The following is a 19,839-nucleotide window of genomic DNA, read 5'->3' as shown; positions in this document are numbered from 1 at the left end:
GCATGCAAGATGAAAGATGCACAAATAAGGTAAAATACAATCAAGTCGAATGCTTCTATCTATCGCGAAACGGGAGACGTACACCACCCTGGCGGGGAATCTCGGCGGCTGAAAGGCGGAAGGCAAGTCTCTCCAGTGTCGTCGGGATATATTGAAGCCGGGCCACGCAACTATTGTACAGTCGGGTGGGTTGACAAAATGTAAGCACCAGTTGACATCTTACACTATGACTAGCCGCCATGACGCAACGCCCACCGGCCGCTGCAACCAAACGTCACCGACGTCACAGCCTAATCACCTCATCTCTTCACCATTTCATCCACCTTGTAGCCTGGCGTCCCCCTTTTCTGAGACTGTCGCAAATCAGAATATACTCCATTCAACATTCCAAATCTCAACAGCTGTTCTATACGCTAAATCTATGCTTCCCTAGCTTTGAGCTAGCCTAATCTGCCCCAGAACCTCCCTCCACGCCTTTTGCACATCAGCAGATCTCTCCTCCCCCAGAGCAGTTGTCACATCATTCTCCACTGTGCCCGGAAAATCCGCCTTCCCAAACACACCCTTGGACCTCGCATCTACTATCTTAGACAGTGCCCGAACTCTCTTTGTCCGCTGGGACTCCGTGCCAGTCTCTCCCCTGTCAATGTCCAGGCTCGCCGTGTAAGCGGCAAGTATGCCCGATCCTTCAAACTGCACGGGTAGTGAATCCATGATGTCTGTTAATTTTGCCGCATCCGCCATGAGGTCATACACACACTCATACCATATTTCTCTCTTAATAAGCTCAAATCTCGCGGCAGCAAGATAGGGTTTCAAAATGCTGATGATTTCTCCAAGAGAAACGCGAATATCGATGGTCTTGGAGCGGCTGTATCCTCTGGCAATGGCCTCGAAAGCGTTCTTGGCCGTCTTCAAGTCGAGGTCCTCCTTCCGGTTCTCTTTGGAATCTACGTCCATCTTGTCTTCATCCTTGTGTTCCTCAAGATACGGGGTGGTGATATCAGCAATGTCCTTGAGCATATTCAGGTCTGGACGAGCCTTGGCAAACCTCCATAGACATCGGAAGGCATAAGGTCGGTACTCGTCATTGTTGCGTTTTGCTTCTCTAATGGCAATCTTCTTCATCTGCGCAGAGATCACGCTGTCGTTCTTCCAGAGAGGCTCGCCTCGCTCGACGAATAGAGGGTATGACTCGAGGAGTTTCTCCTTCCCCGGGAAGGTCTTCAAAGCCAAGGTTTTGTCAAATACTGGCCAAGTGGCCTTCAGGCTGGCCGCGTCGATAACTCCCGTAGCTTCGCTAGCATTGGCCACATCAGCCACCATTGCAGCAACCGTGAATGCGCCTGTGTGACGGATAGCCCACTGCGTAGTCTCCAGGCAGCGCTCTACAAGACCGACAATCTCTCCTACATATCTCGTGACGGTACGACTGCTTCCTGCATGCTGGTTCCAGACTTCCTTGAACACCTTTCCGGTGTATTCATCCGTATCGTGAGAACCGAGATACGCAAAAGGCAAGAGCTCTGTTTCTTGGGCGGTGAAGTGATCAGGCGAGACCTTGGCCACAGCCACGATTACATCTGCAACTTTTTGCCGGCGACTCTCGTCCTCGGCTTGGAAATACATGTTAATATAGCGCTCGCAAAACCGGATCTTGGATGCATCGGGGGCGGCTCGTATCATGTATGCAGCTGCCCTGGCGTATGCCTGGCTCACTTCATCGTTCTTGTCCATTGTCTGTTTCTCCAAAATCTGCAGGAGCTTGCCCGCGACCGGCTGAATATCATTGCTGTGACGAGTGGCGAGTGTTGTGATGACCCTACTACATCCTATCTTAGTCGGCATGCCAATCGCACTTTTAATTGTGGCCTCGAATTTCGGAGCAAAGGCTGTCATGACTTCCGCATCGATGAAACGAAGACAATTTTCAATTGCCTCCGAGATTGGCGACTGGTTGACCATCTGCGACCGTATCTTGTCAATTTGGTCCCGACTCTCGAGCCCGGCGCGCTGATAGGCGTAGTTGATTTGCTGGGGCTCAATTGTGCTCAGCAAGCCGAGGAGCTGCGGAATCATGTCTGGAATGAAGGGTTTGAGAGCATTGCCGCCGTGCTTGGCAATCTTCATCACAGTAACGGTTGCAAACAATTGGACGTCCTGCACGGTGCTCTCGACACCCTTGTCCGACAGCAAGAAGGGAAGAGCTTCTTGCATCATTGCATTCGCAGCAGCGGCATGGTTGCCCTCTTCCAACTGTCGAACTAGCCCATTCGATAGGGCCATGCAGAGTCGCAAAGCAGCCTCCCTTACACTGCCCTTGACATCGTCCAAAACCTTCAGGGCAGAGGTCCATATGTCGCGATAATACTGTTCGTACTGTGGAAATGGTCGACCCTGGATAAGGTCAGAGATGGCCGCGCAACTGGCTTCTCTGACTCGCCACTCTCTGCCTAGAACGCTCTTTAAAAGATCTTGAATAATTGCGTCAAAGTGATTATCAATAGTGGCGTTTGAATCCTTGACAAGAGCTTTCCAGATATCGTCCATTGACCGTTGGACGTTTCCATTAGGATCAAATCGATATCTGTACAGCTTGGGGTATAATTTCGGGTCAACCTCTGATTCGGACAGGATATTGCTGAGCCCAAACCGACCGAACGCGGATCTCGTGGACCAAGTAGCTGCATTGGCGGCAAGGGACATGAACTTGTAAACCAAGCGTTGATCCCCAACTTCATTGGCCAAATTGACAATATCTTTGTATGAAGTGACAGAGTTGCCCTCGCCGGTAGGTAATGCCCCCGGTTCAAATAGCTCGGTCTCTTCCTCCACCTTCAGTTGGGTTCCGCTACCAGTGAAGGCGGAGACAAGGTCCTTGACCAGCGCGGATTTGAGGTCGGCGTCACCACGCTCGTATACCAATGACAGCCCCCGGGATGCTGTCTCCTGCACAAGCTCGTCTCGTGCATTTAGAAGTCTCATGAACGCTGCTTGGATTTCCCGAAGTCGTGACTGCACCTCGGAAAGGTGGGAGCCGAACTGCACAATAGAGAATAGCCAAATGCCGGAAGCTTTAAGCAAAGACGGCTTCGTAGCTTTGGAATCTTGCAAGAGCTTCTTCAGGACGGCTTCGATGAGAGGCCCTCGAGCACCAGCAAAGTTTGCTGGGTTCCTAGCTTCAACATCCATCCTAAGTTTGACGCTATTGGAATCCCATCTTGCTACCGCAGCGGTAATGGCATCGCCAACGGTGAATTGAACCTCGACTCGCTTGATTTCATGAAGGGAAAACAAACTCTTGAGAATGTCTCCCAGGACACCGGGAAATTCGTCGCCCGTCGCTTGACTGCTGCTATCAGCCTCCAACCCTATGGCGAGACTTCCCAAAGCTGCGATTGCTTTTTCGTTGGCCTTCTTTGCCTCGGAGGTCAACTTTTCGATAACCTTTGCTAATGAGTGCTCCCCTTCCATTGGAGGTATACCCAATTTAACAACCCATAGTTGAGAAAACGCCTCCAAAGTTGAATCATATAGAGAACCGTGGGCCGTCTCCTTCAATAACAGGTGCAGTGGATACTCGGTTGGCGCAGAGAATGGACGGTCGTAGTACACAGACCGTGATATCAAATGGCTGAACGCGAGCAAGGATCCTTCGGCAGCATTTGCTTCGGCACCAACCAGATTTTCGGCGTTCACAAACAACGACTTCAGCGTCATGAGCCAGTTACTGACAGAGTCAGCATCATTGGCGGGGTGGCCTACAAGAACTCCTAATGCTCTTGCGGCTAATGAACGAATTTCTCTGTTGTTTGACTTGATCAAAGGCAGCAAATTTGTACTTGTATCCGTGAGATAGCCCAGAGGGCCGCCGGGACTCCATGCGGCCATCTGAACAAAACACCGGAGACACTCTTCCACGATGGATGAGCCCTCTATGAACGCGCCCTCTAGACAAGCTTTGAGGTAGAAGACGATGTAACCGCTGTCAATGGAGCGTAAATATCCGCGTACCTTATCCCTAGTTGCTACGTCGGTGGTGATTTGCGCATCAAGTATCTGCATCCAGTCCGGTTTGATATCAAAATCATCAAGAGCTGCGAGGAGCATCATCTTTCTGCAATATTGAAGAGCTACTGGAAAAGCCGCAAGACGGGTTCCTTGGAAGTTTTGGAACACGGTCTTATCTGGAACAACGACGGCATGGGCATTTCCCTGCTGCTCATTACCCAGCTGCGGCTCAATGGCCAAGTCGAAATACGTAGTCGTCATTTCTTTCCAGTCAGGCAGTTGCGGGTTTGTGTCAGTATGTGCAAAATACGTCCACGGGTCCAGCCCCTTCTGCCCCTGTTCAATGACATCGTTCCGCTCATTGTTTCTACCCGCAATAGCCAAGATGTCGATCCAACGGGCAACGACGTCTGAGAACGGGAGGCACTGATTTGCCCACTTCACAACGGCGTGCCTGGTACTTCGAACAGCAGGCGTTGCATCGGGCAGTGACATGTATGTCAGAAGCATCGTCTTGAGTTCAGAATCAATGCCGCCAACACTGGCAGGTATAGCTGCTGCGAGGCTAGAAAGGGCCCCATCGATATTCACAACGGCCTCCGCAGTGTTGTCTTCCGACAAGGAGCGGAAGAGCCAAGCGCCGAGATCGAAGCGTTCCTTGGCCGGCAGATCTGCGCTTCGTGCCACCATGCCAATAGTTTCGTAGGCCCTGCATCGCAAAGCGACGTCATCATGCGAGGTCTGCTCCGGGACCGGCCATCCCTGGCTCTCGATATAAGACCGCATGGCGCGAATGAGGGGTGGTCCAATGGTGAATTCTGACTTTGCTGGGCCTACTTGAGCTACCCACGCCAGGAACTGGAAAAGAGCTTTGTGTAGCTTTGTCCGCTCTAGGGCACTAGCTGGCTGCAAGGAAGAGGCGCCGTCAGAGGACTGCGGCAAGAAGTCCAAATTCACAACAGCCATGATGCTGTCGGACTTTCCGGTGGCAATGGTTGACTTGGACAGAATTGACAGAATACGCGCACGATACGGCGCTGGAAGCTGGGAATGGGCTCGGAACAAACGGTCCACGAGGTCCTCATCCTCCATAGAAACACTGCTTCTTTTGATGATCTCTTCTGCTGTGGAGGCCACCCTATTATCAAAGCCCGATGCGGCAAACAGTGCTGGAAGAAATCGCTCCTCGTCTTTGAAAGCTCCACTTGCGAGCAGTGTGACCGACTTTGATTTCAGTTCGGTAATTCGCTTGAATATTTTCTCGTTTTCAGGAGAGTCGGCAGGGAAGAGAGTCAGTTCGGTTTGAGACAATGCTGGATTTGATTGCGCCAAAGTTTGTGTAGAGTTTGGTGTTCTGAGACGCAGAAAGATGCCAATGGCTTTCGCCAGAAATTGCGCATCAGCATCGTCATCAAGTCCAATAGCTGTTCTGAAACCCTCATCATCCTTGCCCCCCCGAGGCGGTATGCGAACATCCAGCAGGAGTCTGAGAATGATGTTGAACACGGTTGCTGCCCTCGGTTGTCCCTCATCCTGCGCAAAACCCGCCAATGCAATAGGGATAAGATCCCGTCTGTCGTCTACATCGAGTCTGTCCAAACTATGCAAAATAAAGGACAGGTCCAGTTGCTTAATGACACCAGAGTCTGTCGATTTGTATTGTTGTAGCAGTGCCTTTACTGGCAGCACAATCCTAATCCCCTTGTCAGTCAATTGGCTCGTCTTTGCATCATCATCGAGGGCACATACTCGGGAGACTGAATAAAAGTCTTTAGCCGTGCAAGAATTTGAATCACCTATTCAAAGTCAACAATGCTTCCCACTGCCTCAAGCCATGCAGCTATTACAGTTCATACCCTCGCGCGGACCGCAGCGTGGTCACTGGCCGCCTTTAGGATTAGTGGCGCCAGATACCGCTGTAGCAGCTCATGCAGCTTATCCTCCTTGTTTGCAACGCCCAAGATCTTAAACTCGACACTTTCCACCAGCTTCAACTCACGCTGCTCCGCGGATGCAGTGGCCATGGTGGGGGGAGGTGGACAGCAGTGCTGTTGAGCGGTATCGAAATGCTCATCAACGGGCAATAAAGAATAGGACGCCCGGGCGAAAATGCGATTCAAGGTTTCTGGGAAGATGGGAGCGGCATGGAATCTATACGCTACATGCAGTATATTCGCGAAAAGCAGGCAACCTCAGCGTGACGACACGGTTGAGACAGGTTTGCATGGTGGATTCACCAAGTTGATAGCTTCCCCAGCCAGCAGCACTGACGCAACAGCCATTACTAAGCAAGAATCACCAGGCGGCAGGCGGCAAGCTGACACAAACAGCATTTTGAAACCAAAACAAATTCATGGTCATGATAACATTTCAAGTATGGACGATGTATTTCTTCCTATGTGACGGTGGTTACAGTCGGATTGAGGTTGCCCAGACGTCATGCGTGTGCATTAGCAGAGTAGGAACTGGTTGACAAAGCTAGGGTGCGTCAAGGGGCAGTCTGGAGGACATATAAATAGTAGTATATGCTCGCAGACGCACTTTTTGATATTAGTTTCGACGGCACACCATTTCCTTACAAGCAAAGGAAACCATCTCCGCCTCTGCTCCAAGAACGAGATATATTGGTACCACCCATTTTAGGAGCACGCCTACCGACCACAAAGGGCCAATGGACTAGCCGCGCAAGTCCAGCATACGATCCCCACGAATGGCGGTTTATAGCCTCGCAAGCTCAATAGGACGAGAATCCCCCAGCAGAGCAAGCACACGCGATAAAAGGCAGCGGCATTGCCTTGGAGACTATCGTTGTGGCGTCGATGGCGGCCAAGAAGCAAATGTATTATTATTCATGGTGGTATTGCAGGGTTGAGCACCGTCTTGGGTCACGGGCTCTTTGCACTGACTGTAGCCGGACCCTGGTGCCGCGTGAGAATAGAAGAATATGAACATCATGAGACCCAAAATAAACTAGCGCGGCGAAATGAGTTGCAACATATTTACAATGTGTACTACAAAAAGTCGTCGCCAATTTGTGGGCTGGAACAAAGAATGCAGCTAGAAGATGCCCATACTTTGGTCAGTGCATTCTCTCAACCCACCCCGAGTCTTTTCTTTCAGCTGAGGATGGCCTGGGCCCTGCAGGGATCCTGGCCGATCTTGCAGGGCAACTCGTTGTCAGGCGGCCGATGCCCGAATGTACATATGTAAAAAACAATGCATGCGTGCAAGTATGGAGAATATGCGTAGTCGGGAAGGTTGTCGTGAGAGTTGGACCCTTCTTCACTGGATGCCCTCGGATCGCCGAATCAATCGATATACGTCACAACCTGCCGGGACCTCCATTGATGGACCTAACGGTATATAGCTGCACTCGTCCGCAATGCTGCCCAGGAAATAGCTAGGTCTGACGAGCCTCTAGCCTCTACGTCTCGAGGAACTTGCCTAATACATTGACTCCTTTGCGTTCCCTCTTGTTCACCAAGAGAGGACGGCAGTACCCCGTACAGTACAGCATCTTGCATCGTGAATGGGGACGGAAAGATCGCTGCATGTCTTGGCGGCGAAAAAGGTGAAAAAGGTGTTTCAATTAGCCGCCCTGGTCAAGTGTCTGAGCCATTCCTCTCTTCTTTTGGATAACGAGACGGTACGAGCTTTGACCCGTATTTCAAAGACTGTTCTGGTGTTATAGAACAATAGGCCCAGGTGGATTGTCGCCTGCAGATTAAGGACTGCCTTGGTCCATTCTGTCTAAACTCAAAGCACCTATGTATAATGTAGACCTTGTGCGCGATTTTATGCCCAACCAGAGGATAATAATAACCTTTTAGTAGCAGGGCGAAGACTGATCCGTGGCATCGGTATTGTGCATATCAAGGCATATTAGACACATGGCGAAGACATATGACTGGGTGTAATTTGCTGTGAGACAGGCTCCCGCTTCGACGAGGTGGCCGGCCAGATAGCCGCTGGACTCGATCAGAATTCCTCCCGTATCCATTAGAGTCAACCCATGAGCAAATATTGTATGTCTTATGAAGCTGAACGGGTTGCAACAGCTTGCCTACCTAGGTAGGTAGGCAAGTAACTCATGTATGTACATACGGCCCTCTCAAAAAAAAAAAAAAATCTTGTCAAAAAGATATGAATGCTTGCTTAAACTGCTCAAAGAAATGATGACTCAAAGTGTATAACACTTGGTGATGGCACGCCGAGTCATGATAGGACCGACTCTTTACTGGCCCAGCTGTTTATTTGCCACATACGGAGTACTTTATGCATGCTCGGCGGCCAAGGATGGTACGTATCTACATCTACCTAGCATATATTATACCTACTAGGTACGGTAGGTAGTTAGTAGGTGTCTTGTACGACTGCCTACCTAGGTAGAACCAAGTTATTTGCAAATTCAAGAAAAGCCATGCTGCTCGTTTTGAAACACGGCAGGGAGCCCGGTGGGCACGGGTACAGACCACTCTCTGTTATTATTATGCTTCTTTCCCCAGCATCCAGACTTTGGTACTGGCAAAGGCAAATGGCAAAGGCATGCAAGGGGAGTAGAGTGGCGTTTAGCCCGAGACAATGTCGCCATCATGCCAAATTCGGCTCCGGAGAATGAGATGAACCACGGGGAATGAAACAAGAGGCGAGTGCTCGGTACTCTGTGCTCTGAACTCTATAAGCCTGCGCGCATATCGAGGTCCACGAACTACAAGTTTGGCGACAGCTTTCCTCACTTTGAAGCAAGCCTGCCGCCTCTCTGCTTCCACTCTGGCTCCTCGTCAATTTCATGTATCATTGGTTCCGAGCGTGGGGCAAAAAAGGCAAAAAGGGGTGTATGTGTTTATCGGTGCCAAAATGGTGCCAATCACCCAGCCGGATTCGATGGGCAGAAATTGTCGTGAACTCTATTGTTGCTAGCGCATCTAGTAATCAGACCACGCAGTCCATGGTAGTCGAATCAGAGATGGCAGATCACTATGACGGTTTCGACTTGGTCGGCGACCGGAATTGCCAAATAGTAAATGACAAGGAGCCGGATGATGCTTCAGGGACCAGTGACTCCGAGATTGCTTGCCTGCCTGCCCAAGGCGGCGGACCAGATGCTGGAAAGCTGAGCACTTTGGAGCTTCTTGGATCCACGATGGTGGTTTGACACGGCCTGCGTGGGACAAGCAACTTCCCAGCTTCATCCCAAGATCTGAAGCTTCGAATGCCACCCAAAATGGGTGACTCCTCAAGTCGCTGTCGTCATTGAATCGTAACACGGTGCAAGTACCTAGGTAGTCGAGCGTTTGCGAGGAGACAGTGTATTCATCGATTAGTACAAAAGTCCAGCATCCACCATTCATGTCGACATGCAGAAGCGACGAGCCAGTCAGAGGCCGGAATAGCCCTGCTGTTGTGACCCTTGCAGCACTCAAGTCCTTGATCAGGCGAAGAGGTTCCTGATAGTGGCACTCCTGGACAGCCTAAATTTTCAGTCCGACTTGCGTTATCCTGCGAGGCCAGAGGCGCTATAGATGCGGAGTACGGAGTACGGAGTAGCACTAGGAAAGGTACGTTGTATTTCAAATGTTTGAGCATCACAAGCTGATGCGGTGATACGCCATGCCTAGAAGGTGGAATTATCAAGTCTGCTCAAGCTTGACATGTCGCAGAGACCCTTTTAGATAGGCTTGAAGGCAAGTGCCGAGTACTCGGAATACGACAATAGACTTTATTAGTCGCAAGCCACCTGTGGCCGTTGCAGCTCAGAGGCGGAAGCATTTGGGCGGCGTTTCAATTTCCAACTGGACCATAGCCATGGCAGTATCATGACACCAGGCGTTATCGCAACCGCAGCGGGCGATAAGTTGTTGGTCCGATGGCTATACTTGGCACCCCGTGTGTTTGTACAGCGCTCTTCAGGTTGTGGAAAGCTCCTTCGGTATTCCGTGTTGTACAGCCCGTTGTGTTGTGTCTTGCATCGTAATTCTCCAGTTCCTGGCTGTGATGTGTATTTCTAGCAAGCGGTCCTGTCCACGCATGGCCAATGGTCTTGGGGCGCGCCGGAAACAGCAAGAGGATCTGTTGAACAAAACGGGACTCGGTAATACAGAACCAGAAGGACGTATTCGAAGCCTATTCACATTCTCGAGGACTCGCGGCGGCCGCTGCGCGCACACCCTGAAGGTGTTGTCGTCGCGCCCCCCTCAGGGCCCCCTCCCCATCAAATGCACGCCATCCATCCATCCTGTACCAAGCCCAGCACCCAGTCCCACCCTCCATTGCACAAATCGTTTGGGCTCTTTGGGCCTGTCTGTCCGTGTTGGAACATGGCGATCTGGCGGTTTATTTTGGATTGGTGCTTGATGGCTGCTTGCCGTTCCAATTCCGATCCCGAGTCGAGAGCACGTCGATGGCACGTCGATGGCCCATCGAGGGCGCAGGCCGAAGAGACGGCGGCATTTCATCAAAAGCAGTTCCTCGGGCATCTTGGTTTCTGGTTTCTTACACCATCATACGTATTTTTTTTTCCCGTATTGTTGTTGCGCTTCGTTGCCCCGTTGCGTTGCTGCATCGCCTTGCATCGTGCGCCGTGTGCTGCTTTTCGCGTTTCGACCAACGACATCTCAGAGGCTGGATACACGGAGTTGAAGGACGGTACATTGACGTCCCTTCTTCGCCAGTTGCTAGACGAGTGGTTTGGGATATCGATTTGTGCCGACGACTTGACGAGCGTACGTAATACTGCGTCTTGTATTGCACGTGTTTCATTAGGCGGAATACTGCACCAGGAAGCAGAAAGCCGATCGGGTCCTGTCAACCAGCCAGCAGCAGTCTTGGAGTGTCGCACCCAGATCGAAGCATCCGGCAGCCAATTGATTCAAGTGATCCCTGGCCTGATTGGCGACCAGAACCACGCTAGCGGCGGGTTTATAGGTACCGAGGTAGGTAACTGCCAGACGCCCTACCAGTGGCCCCTTCAGCACACAATACATACAGACATGCCAGGCATCATTGATGCTTGCATGCATTGATGCGCCATCAATTGATACGGGCATAACGGGCTCACACGAGTCCCGTTTGTCCTGCATCGCGTGCCCCTGTCACATGCCCTCCTGCACCGCGTCCTGCCCGCCTGCCTCTCTCTCCCTCTCTCCCGGCTGCTATTAGTGATGGAGGCTGCTGCTGGCCGGGCTGCCTGAGCCGGCGTGTGCAGCGTCAACTGATGGTGCCGCATTGTGGTGTCGCACGCTAGCCTTGGGCCCGTGTGTGTCAGTCAACTTGTCAGCAGCGTGCAAGTGCACACTGGAGGCGATTTCGAGGACGGGGCGCCACCCTCAGGCTGGACCAATGGCATCGTCGTCCTCGGCTGGCTGGGCCCCGCACAGGCCCCAGCTAAGGCTGCGCGGTCTCCAGCCAGTCTCCATTTCGCCATTTTGCCATTTTTTGCCCTCCAGCCTCCATGCTTGGCAGCCTGGCTCCTCACGCGGCCAGTGGCTCCATTTAGTGGCTCCAACTGCCCAGTAGTTATTATCGAGTCCCACAGATACATGGACGCGGGCGGACACAGACGAAGCTGACTCCCGTTGCAGTGTACAGAAGAAAAAAAAGAGAGGGAGAAACGAGCGGAGTCGAGCACCACAAGGACCGAGCCTGGTAATCGAATCCGGCACCCGTTGCCTTGAGCAGAGAGAGCAGGGCCAGGCATCCCAGCGGACCACGCAGTCGCTCACCCACCAGCTCTGGCACGCGCACCAGACGCTCTGCCGCTCCGTCGACCACACCAACTTGCCAGTCCACAGTGCACACCCAGCAACTCGAGTCCACAGCTCTCTTCCTTGCCCCCCCCAGTCGGCTTTGCAGGAAGAGAAAAAAAAAGCTCGCCTGTCCTTCCGGACCGCCGTGCCGCGATTTTCTCTTTCTTCACCTCACCTCCACCACCTTCCACGACTCTTCCTTTGCGCGTGTTTCGGACATTGGCTCAGAGTTTCGGTTGTTTTTGCCGGCGCCTAAAAGTAAGTTGTTGTATTTGTGTTTCGCGTGCATCTTGCTCCTGCTGCCCTCGGGTCGACCGTCGCCAATTGTACGTACTGCGCGACCGCTTACGCTCGATCGCATTCGCTACCTTCGCTACCCCTCGTGACGATGACGAAATCGCCAACCCGCGACAACTACAAATTCCTGGCCTGCGTACAATGTACAACAGCTGTTTTGGATACTCTGCTTCTTCCCTTTCGCCACCTTGATGGCCGTTTGTTGCCAGGTTGTCGCCTCCGTCCCCGCCGCAAGAACTGGTGTCGGGTCGCAACGAACGAAAGCCTGCTTGTCCGCCTAGTGCAGCCGTGAGACTGTTGGTGCAATGGCGGGCGCATGCCTCATGCTACCGGTGGCTCGCACATTACGTTGCTTTGCGGATGGATTATGCAAATGATCCCCGGCGCTGCAAATTTTTGAGGCTGGCTGGCATCGCTTGGCGCCCTTCCTTGTCAAGGATTCAGCTCGCGTTGCCTGCATGCAGTGGCGGCCAGCTCCAGTTGTTGCATCTATGATGCATTGACTATTATCAGGAGAGAGGGGAGTCTTGGGGGCGTTGATGCGTCTTTTGTTATCGGATGATGGTTGAGAAGCTCAGGCCTTCGACAACCTGACACCTGTCCATATCACAGCATGGCACTTGGCGGTTGTCATCAGTCGGAACAACGGGACTATTCGCTGCACCTGTTTCGTGGTCGCGTATTGGAACCCGACACCTCTCTCTGTTGATTTATTTCACAATGAGAACACTGAAAACTACCCGGCAGCATTGAATCGCAAAAAAAACCGAATATTCGATGTCGCAGCGACCACCCGAGAGCACAGCGCAGCGGCAGCCGTGATTTTTGTCATGGAGAGATACTGACTTTTCGGGCATAGGTTTCTATTGATTTCGAGAGCGTTTCAAGTGTTTTGCCACGATCCCTCGGAATCTTCGGTAGGACGGACGTTTAGTTCACGATCTCTTTACGGATATACCGCTTTGTATCATTGGCATTACAGTCACCGTTTAGACGCTGTTTTGCCTCTTTAAACGCTGCTTTTGCATCTTGCGGAATACTCCAAGCATTTTCTTGCAAGTTTTACACGTGGCGTGACGGCGTCTTGAGAAATTCTTGTCTTTACGACTACTTTCTGAGTCCCGGCATTTCGGTCTGGATACCGCCTTTCTCGATTCGTTTTCGGTTTCCGTTTCGATTCGATAAATTAGCATCCTTGGGAGGGCTAGAGCCTTGTTGTAAACTAAAGGTATGCAAAGCCAGTGGCTGACTATACATGTGATGATGGGGGATGTGGATACATATGTCTGAGGAAATGTACTAATTTGAATCTGTAGATCTTACGATTTCAATATCTCAGGATCTTCCCCGGTTTCGATTCCTTTATCTGTATGCTGGCATATTGGCTTTTCAACGAGACAAAAAAACTGAAACTAATCACCTTGCATAGTTCTCAAACGTCGCGGTGTCTTGATACCTTCATAACTTCTTGTAGGTTTTTCTTGTTGCATACACCCGAATACTGCAGCGCGAGCGAGACCTGTGACCCTAACAATTACTAGTGACATAAAATTTCACGGTTTCTTAACCTTCTCGAGACTTTCCCAGAAATTTTCCATTCATTGGTGAGTTTGAGGATTACGTTTTGTCCTGCGGAGAACTCGAGGCATCTGCGCTCGGGAACCGCACCGCAGATGGAATAAAACGGCAAGTTGACATTAGGTTTTTTTGCAGATAGCGAAATGTCTTTCCCTAACGGAACTCCCCCTGCCCCTGACATGGCTGCCGTGCCCCCGCCCGCGGGTGGCCCTGAGCAACCCAAGACCACTCTCTGGTAAGGAAATTCATGTCGTTTGTACTATGGCCAGAGCATTGGGCGCTGACGCTTGGAGAAAGGATGGGAGAGCTGGAGCCTTGGATGGACGAGAATTTCATTAAGGGCGTCTTTCTGTCCGCTGCTGGAGAGACTGTCAATGTCAAGGTGATTCGTGACAAGAACTCTGGGTACGTTTGATGTTCCTCCTGAATGCATCATGCCGGTTCTGACAATGACTTGTGCAGTAATGCGGGCTACTGCTTTGTTGAATTTACAACGCCCGAGGCCGCTACTAAGGCACTTGGCCTCAACGGCACGCCCGTTCCTAATAGCTCTCGCCAGTTCAAGCTTAACTGGGCGTCTGGCGGTGGGCTTGTGGACCGACGGTGAGTACCCCCTGGGAGCTGAGGCTCAACCTCCTATGCAACAATTCGTCGTCGAATATACTGATGGAAGCCGTGTTGGTACAGTGATGATCGCGGCCCCGAGTACAGCATCTTTGTTGGTGACCTTGGCCCCGAGGTCAACGAATACGTCTTGGTCTCTCTCTTCCAGGCTCGCTTCCCCTCATGCAAGTCTGCCAAGATCATGACGGACGCCATGTCTGGTCAGAGCCGAGGCTATGGTTTCGTGCGCTTCTCCGATGAGAATGACCAGCAGCGTGCCTTGGTTGAGATGCAAGGTGTTTACTGCGGTAACAGACCTATGAGAATCTCTACTGCTACTCCCAAGAACCGGTAAGCCCCTCGCGCCCGTCCTACTCGGGAGGAGACCCCGACAGGCGAGGTTCCGCGTCGCTAACAGCTGATTCAGCGGTAACCACGGATTCGGAGGACCTGGCCACCACGCTGGCGGCGCTCCTATGATGGGCGGCGTTCCTCAGCAACCCATGTGGGGAGGGATGCAAGGCTTCCCCTACGGCGGCTACAATCCTGCAACCCAGATGAACCAGTTCACCGATCCCAACAACACTACCGTGTTTGTCGGTGGGCTCTCTGGCTACGTCACCGAGGATGAGCTCCGATCCTTCTTCCAGGGCTTCGGAGAGATCACCTACGTCAAGATCCCCCCTGGCAAGGGCTGTGGCTTCGTGCAGTTCGTGCACCGCCACGCTGCGGAAATGGCCATCAACCAGATGCAGGGCTACCCCATTGGCAACTCTCGAGTGCGCCTGAGCTGGGGTCGCTCGCAGAACAACTCTGGAGTTGGTACCCCCTACCGTCCTGCCCCCCCTCCTCCTCATTACATGGGCATGCCCAACCACGGACCTGGTCCCTACGGTCCTCAGCACTTTGGCGGCCCTGCCCCTGGCCCTCAGGGACCTGCTGGACCTCCCGGCCCCCCCGGACCTGCCGTGCCTCCTCAGGTGAGTGCATAGAGTGATGGGGTTTGTGGATGGATCGATGCCTCCCCTTTTGTTGGCTATACACCGTGTAAGCTAACCGTAGTGACCAGTAAACTGGAGGAAGTCACACTTTCACTCATTTCGACATTGTTGACGGACTGGGGACAAGCCAGACCAAAGCAGACTTTGGGGGAGCTCTTTTTTGATGTTCTTCTTTTGTTCTCGGCGGCCGTTCTGGAGGCTTTGCCTGGGGAGAGAGAGTTGGGGCGTTGGGACTGATTTTTCCTTGTCAGAAACGTTCGTCGTCTTGACGCTGTTTGTTCAAAATCAAAATCTTTGCTCTGCTGATACTACTATGACACAACGCACTCGATTTTCTTGAGTCTCACCTTATGAATTGGCGTTGGAGATACTAGTCTACCGGGGATATGTCATCAGTCAAATTTAGTACTTTGCTTTATTCCCTCACTTTTTCTTTTTTGTTTTGCTCTTGTTTCCTCTTCTTTGCCAGCTGCCCTTGCGGTTTGCATTTAATTCTGCGTGACGTTGATACCTGCGTGAATGAATTTTAAATTTCAAGTTGAATTGTTCTTCTTTGGGAACCTACCCTGTATTTGTACTGTCGTGGAAGGGGGTTGTCGCTCATTCGCCGTCTGGCGTATCTGGTAAACTGTCATTATAGTTTGTTGCGACTTGATCGGACTGTCTTTATTGCAGATTGTTTCTTGTTGCAGCCATTTCATATCTTGACACGAACTGTCGTTATTGCAGTCTTGTGCAACGGGCATTTATCTCTTCTTCTATGCGTGCTGCAGTCTTGAAAAGGAAAAATACATTGACGAATCTGCTGCGACGGGCATTGTGCCAATGTCTTTCTGTTGGTTTGCAAAGTCAGAAATACTGAGACTATATGCGGGGATGAAAACAGAAAACTGCTTGTATCCGCGGTCAAGTTAGCAGGCTAGATTGGTAGAGATGAATATGACTTTTAGAGCGAGCATTCACATGTAGGCGTCTGGGATGTAGCAGCCTTTGTTAAACTTGGTCTTGGAGTCGAGTGCAATTTGTTAGGCAATGGAGTGAATTGTAGTTGGGCAAATCAACACGTTGGCAAACGGAGGCTACAGCTTCCTTTTACCTCTAATATGATATAAGAGGCCGTTTTTAAGTATTTGGTGAATTAAATATGAAATACGCTTTGACAACTAATTAAGGAAAAAAGTAGCGCGACTCACGTAGCGTCGTGAACTTCTTAAAATCCATGTGGTAGTATTACTTGCGTTGAAGCCGGCCGCAGGCCGCAGCTCGCCGCAGGCGGCCCCCGGCAGGGTCCCCGAAGGGATAATTAAATGAAACGACAATGTTGGATTCGTTATCAGCGGCAATCCAAGGAGCCCGAATTCGACGACAGCAGTTACTCAACAACAACGGCTCCCCGGCTATGAGGCCTGCAGGCGGCCTCGGAGGAGATGAATTACAGGCTCGGGCTTCAATGCTGGCTCTCTCTTTTTGGCTCTCTACAACACGCCGCCGGCATCAGGGTCTACGACACTTGTCGGATGGCTAGAAGCCGGCCAGCGTGTTTGGCGGCGAGCCAAGACGGCAGGGGATGTTCAACGGCGCCGAGGTCAGCATGAAGGAGCACCGCTCCCACAGCCCGCCGATGGACATGCCCTGCAGGTTGAGGAGGTATTTGTGCAGCCCTACAACGTCAGTCGACGCCTCGAGTAGGGAGTGGACAAACCTACGCAGCTGGAGGCATGCCCTCGGTCTTGGGGAGGTCGAAGTTGGGGTCGGATGCGGGATCCACGGGCATTTCGAAGCGATAGGGCACAGCGGGAGTCTACAAGGATATCCTATGATGTCCAAGGCTTTTTGTAGATGGGATGACGGCTTGTTTTTGCAGAGACGTCGTGGTGCCACGTTGTCTGGTGGGGGAAGAAACGCTATGATTCTTTATATTCTCTTTAGGCACAGCTTTAAGCGCTCTGATCACGCATCATCTAGCCAATCCTAAAGACACACACACATTTGCGATATCAGGCAGAATTTTTGGGGGTTTGCAGCATTGCTATCACATTTCCGAATAATTCACGGCGATCCATGCAGGGAGCTGGCTGGGCGACCCGGACACTTTCCCAGGACCCTGCGTTTGCTCGACCCTGGATGGTGTGCAGGCGCGTGCGCCACAGCTTCATTCTGCGAAATTATTATTCTTGTTGTCCCGAGTGCTGCACACTCCGTCCGCAGCTCTCTATTTAAGATCAAAAACTTGTTCCCGGGGCGGGCTAGTTGCTTCGTTTCTTCGACAAATGGCAAATCCGCCTGTCGCTTGCGAGCAACCAAATTGATCGCTTGGTCGTTCGAACCTAGAGGTGCAACCATTCTTTGCTGAATGCCATGTCCGATGCACACGGGGTATGTTTATTTTATGTGTCGCGACGATGGGTTGAGGAGAATGAGTTCATGGATTGACAGGCAAAGGGGCGAAGGTAGATGTGACGCGGCCATGCAAGGTTGATTGGCTACAAATTTGGGATTGACCGCTGTTCAGCCCCGCGCTTCGTGAGGCAATGTCACTGGCCGCCGACACCCTATGAAAGAATAGCTTCCCAGCGAATGTCGTGCATGGTGTGGCCATATGTCATCGGCCAGCGCTTAAATGAGACGCCGGGATCGATGATGACAGAAACCATGAAACGCGCTTGCTGTAAAGTTGAGAACGCGCTCTTTTCCCGAGGAACTTGCGCAGAGTTCCCTAGACACCGGCTTCTGGCTAACACATTTTAGCTTCTTCCTTTAGCGGGCCAGCTGTTACAGATTGCCCAGTTGTCCGCAGACATCGCGCGTACATCTGCCTCTTTCTGCTCTAGCCTCACCAGAAGTGCTCGGTGTTTCACGACGATACATGCTGTACAGTCAGACGATAACATTCAATCTATATTTCCTGCTTGATATTACTCGACAATCTGATATCTTTACATATCTCCATAGTTATGCATATTCCCTGCTATGAAGGAGCGTCCAATCTTAAGATTATGAATCACATGGTGTACGACACACAGATCGCGACCGGAATCTAGCCACACGGCCCCCACGAGAGCCTCCATAGTTGCTGCACCTGTCGTGCGAGGGACGTTACCCTTGTTCTTGAATGGAGTTTTGATAAACCTTGCTAGTTCCCACTCTTGCTGAAGCTTTTGCAAGTTGTTGTTAGAAGCTTCGGCTGAAATAATATGCTGACATTTACCTATTGAATATTAGCCTCGCTTCATACCACCTTCCGCCGAGAACCTTTACCAGGAGCCTGTCCTGCAACAACACTGTCATCTACAAGCACGAGGCGCAGTAGGGCATCCCCAATTAGTGCGAGCACTTTGTTCCCTTTCTCTCTTGCGGTCTTGGCTTTCTTAGGGCCTGCACCAGCTGCCACGAGTGCTTCTTCAAGAAGTGCAGGGTCTTTGAACTTGTATTGCAATGCGTGTTCAATTTGATTGGATGCCATTTTACTGCTGCCTTTTTTTTTCACAAGTAGAAATTCAGTTAGGAAGTCGAGGTTTTGCAAGACTTTCCACGGCTCAGACCTGGTATTTATAGTTATACCTTTTTGAGCCAGATAATAGATGTAGTTAAGTATATTCCAGGAAAGCAGCCGCCTAAGCCGTCATAACAGAACGATAGAGTTTGTATTTCGACTGATTGCCCATCTTACCTATATCGCCGGAAAACCATCTCTTAGCGATCATGTGCAACATGACAAGCCTAGGTAGTTAAGGTGTGCGCCGCTGACGTATAATTGATGCGCAGGAAGTTCAAGTGGCATTCTGTAGATTCCAGTGGGACCTACTTGTTGAAGTATGTGGAGAGCACAATACCTCAACTGTAGCAAGCATTTGGGGATCCGTCACGATCAGCTGTTATATAGCTACGGATTTATGTACTGCACCGATGTACCAAGGGGAATAGGTGAAAACCTCCAAATTTTAAGTTGCCTAACTCATCGTTCTTCTAGTCTTGTTCTATGACACTTCGTAAACAAAGGGTAAACAGTTGAATCAGCTTAGATCCATGTATTATCAGAAGCATAAATAGTTACCTAGTGCAAAGTAAGGGACTTTGTAGTATAATACCAGAGTCTATTATAATAGGTGAAGGTATATAGTTTGACAGGGACATTGATATGTAGCCCGCTCGGTCCAGACACCCTAAACAGCTCATGCCAGACTTTCGGATAAGGCTGCCTCTGTTGATTGAACAAGCAGACTTAACGTAATTGCTGGATGTCATAAAATTATCAATATCAGGAGTTTAAGAGGCTGGCCAGCTACCTGATAAAATCAGGGTAGCTGGGACGTTTTCTTAGCTTAAGATAAATAATATAAATTCTTTTAAATAATAAAGAGGGAAAATATAAATAAGAATAATAAATTTTATAAATAAGCTTAGGTAATAATAAGTCTTATAATATAATAGTTATAAGCCTGGACTTGTGTTATAAGTTATTAATAAAAATAATTACATAGCAAAAAATTACATAATAATTAAATATAAAGGTAGTATTTATAAGATAATTAGCTAAGTTATAATAATTCCTCTTAAATATATATAAAATACTACCTTTTAAGATTAAAGTTATTTTTATAGGA

At 50.6% G+C, this 19,839-nt stretch overlaps 3 protein-coding genes across 3 annotated transcripts; 1 reads left to right on the top strand and 2 right to left on the bottom strand.

Moving 5' to 3' along the window:
• Nucleotides 1-429: 429 nt before the first annotated feature.
• MAA_07475 (proteasome component) lies at nt 430-6,035 on the bottom strand (the record flags this gene model as incomplete). The annotated part of the gene is made up of 3 exons (XM_007825473.2): nt 430-5,704; nt 5,761-5,807; nt 5,868-6,035. 3 exons carry the CDS (start codon nt 6,033-6,035, stop codon nt 430-432), a joined length of 5,490 nt encoding a protein of 1,829 aa, XP_007823664.2.
• A 7,739-nt stretch (nt 6,036-13,774) lies between these two features.
• MAA_07476 (mRNA binding post-transcriptional regulator) lies at nt 13,775-15,226 on the top strand (the record flags this gene model as incomplete). Its single annotated transcript, XM_007825474.1, has 5 exons — nt 13,775-13,866; nt 13,929-14,036; nt 14,094-14,234; nt 14,319-14,585; nt 14,662-15,226. 5 exons carry the CDS (start codon nt 13,775-13,777, stop codon nt 15,224-15,226), a joined length of 1,173 nt encoding a protein of 390 aa, XP_007823665.1.
• Nucleotides 15,227-18,187: 2,961 nt separating this feature from the next.
• MAA_07477 (uncharacterized protein) lies at nt 18,188-18,698 on the bottom strand (the record flags this gene model as incomplete). The annotated part of the gene is made up of 3 exons (XM_007825475.2): nt 18,188-18,200; nt 18,257-18,443; nt 18,494-18,698. The coding sequence occupies 3 exons, from the start codon at nt 18,696-18,698 to the stop codon at nt 18,188-18,190; spliced, it is 405 nt and encodes a 134-aa protein (XP_007823666.2).
• Nucleotides 18,699-19,839: the final 1,141 nt, after the last annotated feature.

This window comes from Metarhizium robertsii (genome assembly GCF_000187425.2).
Source record: "Metarhizium robertsii ARSEF 23 chromosome Unknown MAA_Scf_3, whole genome shotgun sequence".
In the NCBI taxonomy this organism is placed as follows: domain Eukaryota; kingdom Fungi; phylum Ascomycota; class Sordariomycetes; order Hypocreales; family Clavicipitaceae; genus Metarhizium; species Metarhizium robertsii.
The sequence above is the reverse complement of the archived record's forward strand: the minus strand, read 5'-3'. Positions and strand labels throughout refer to the sequence as shown.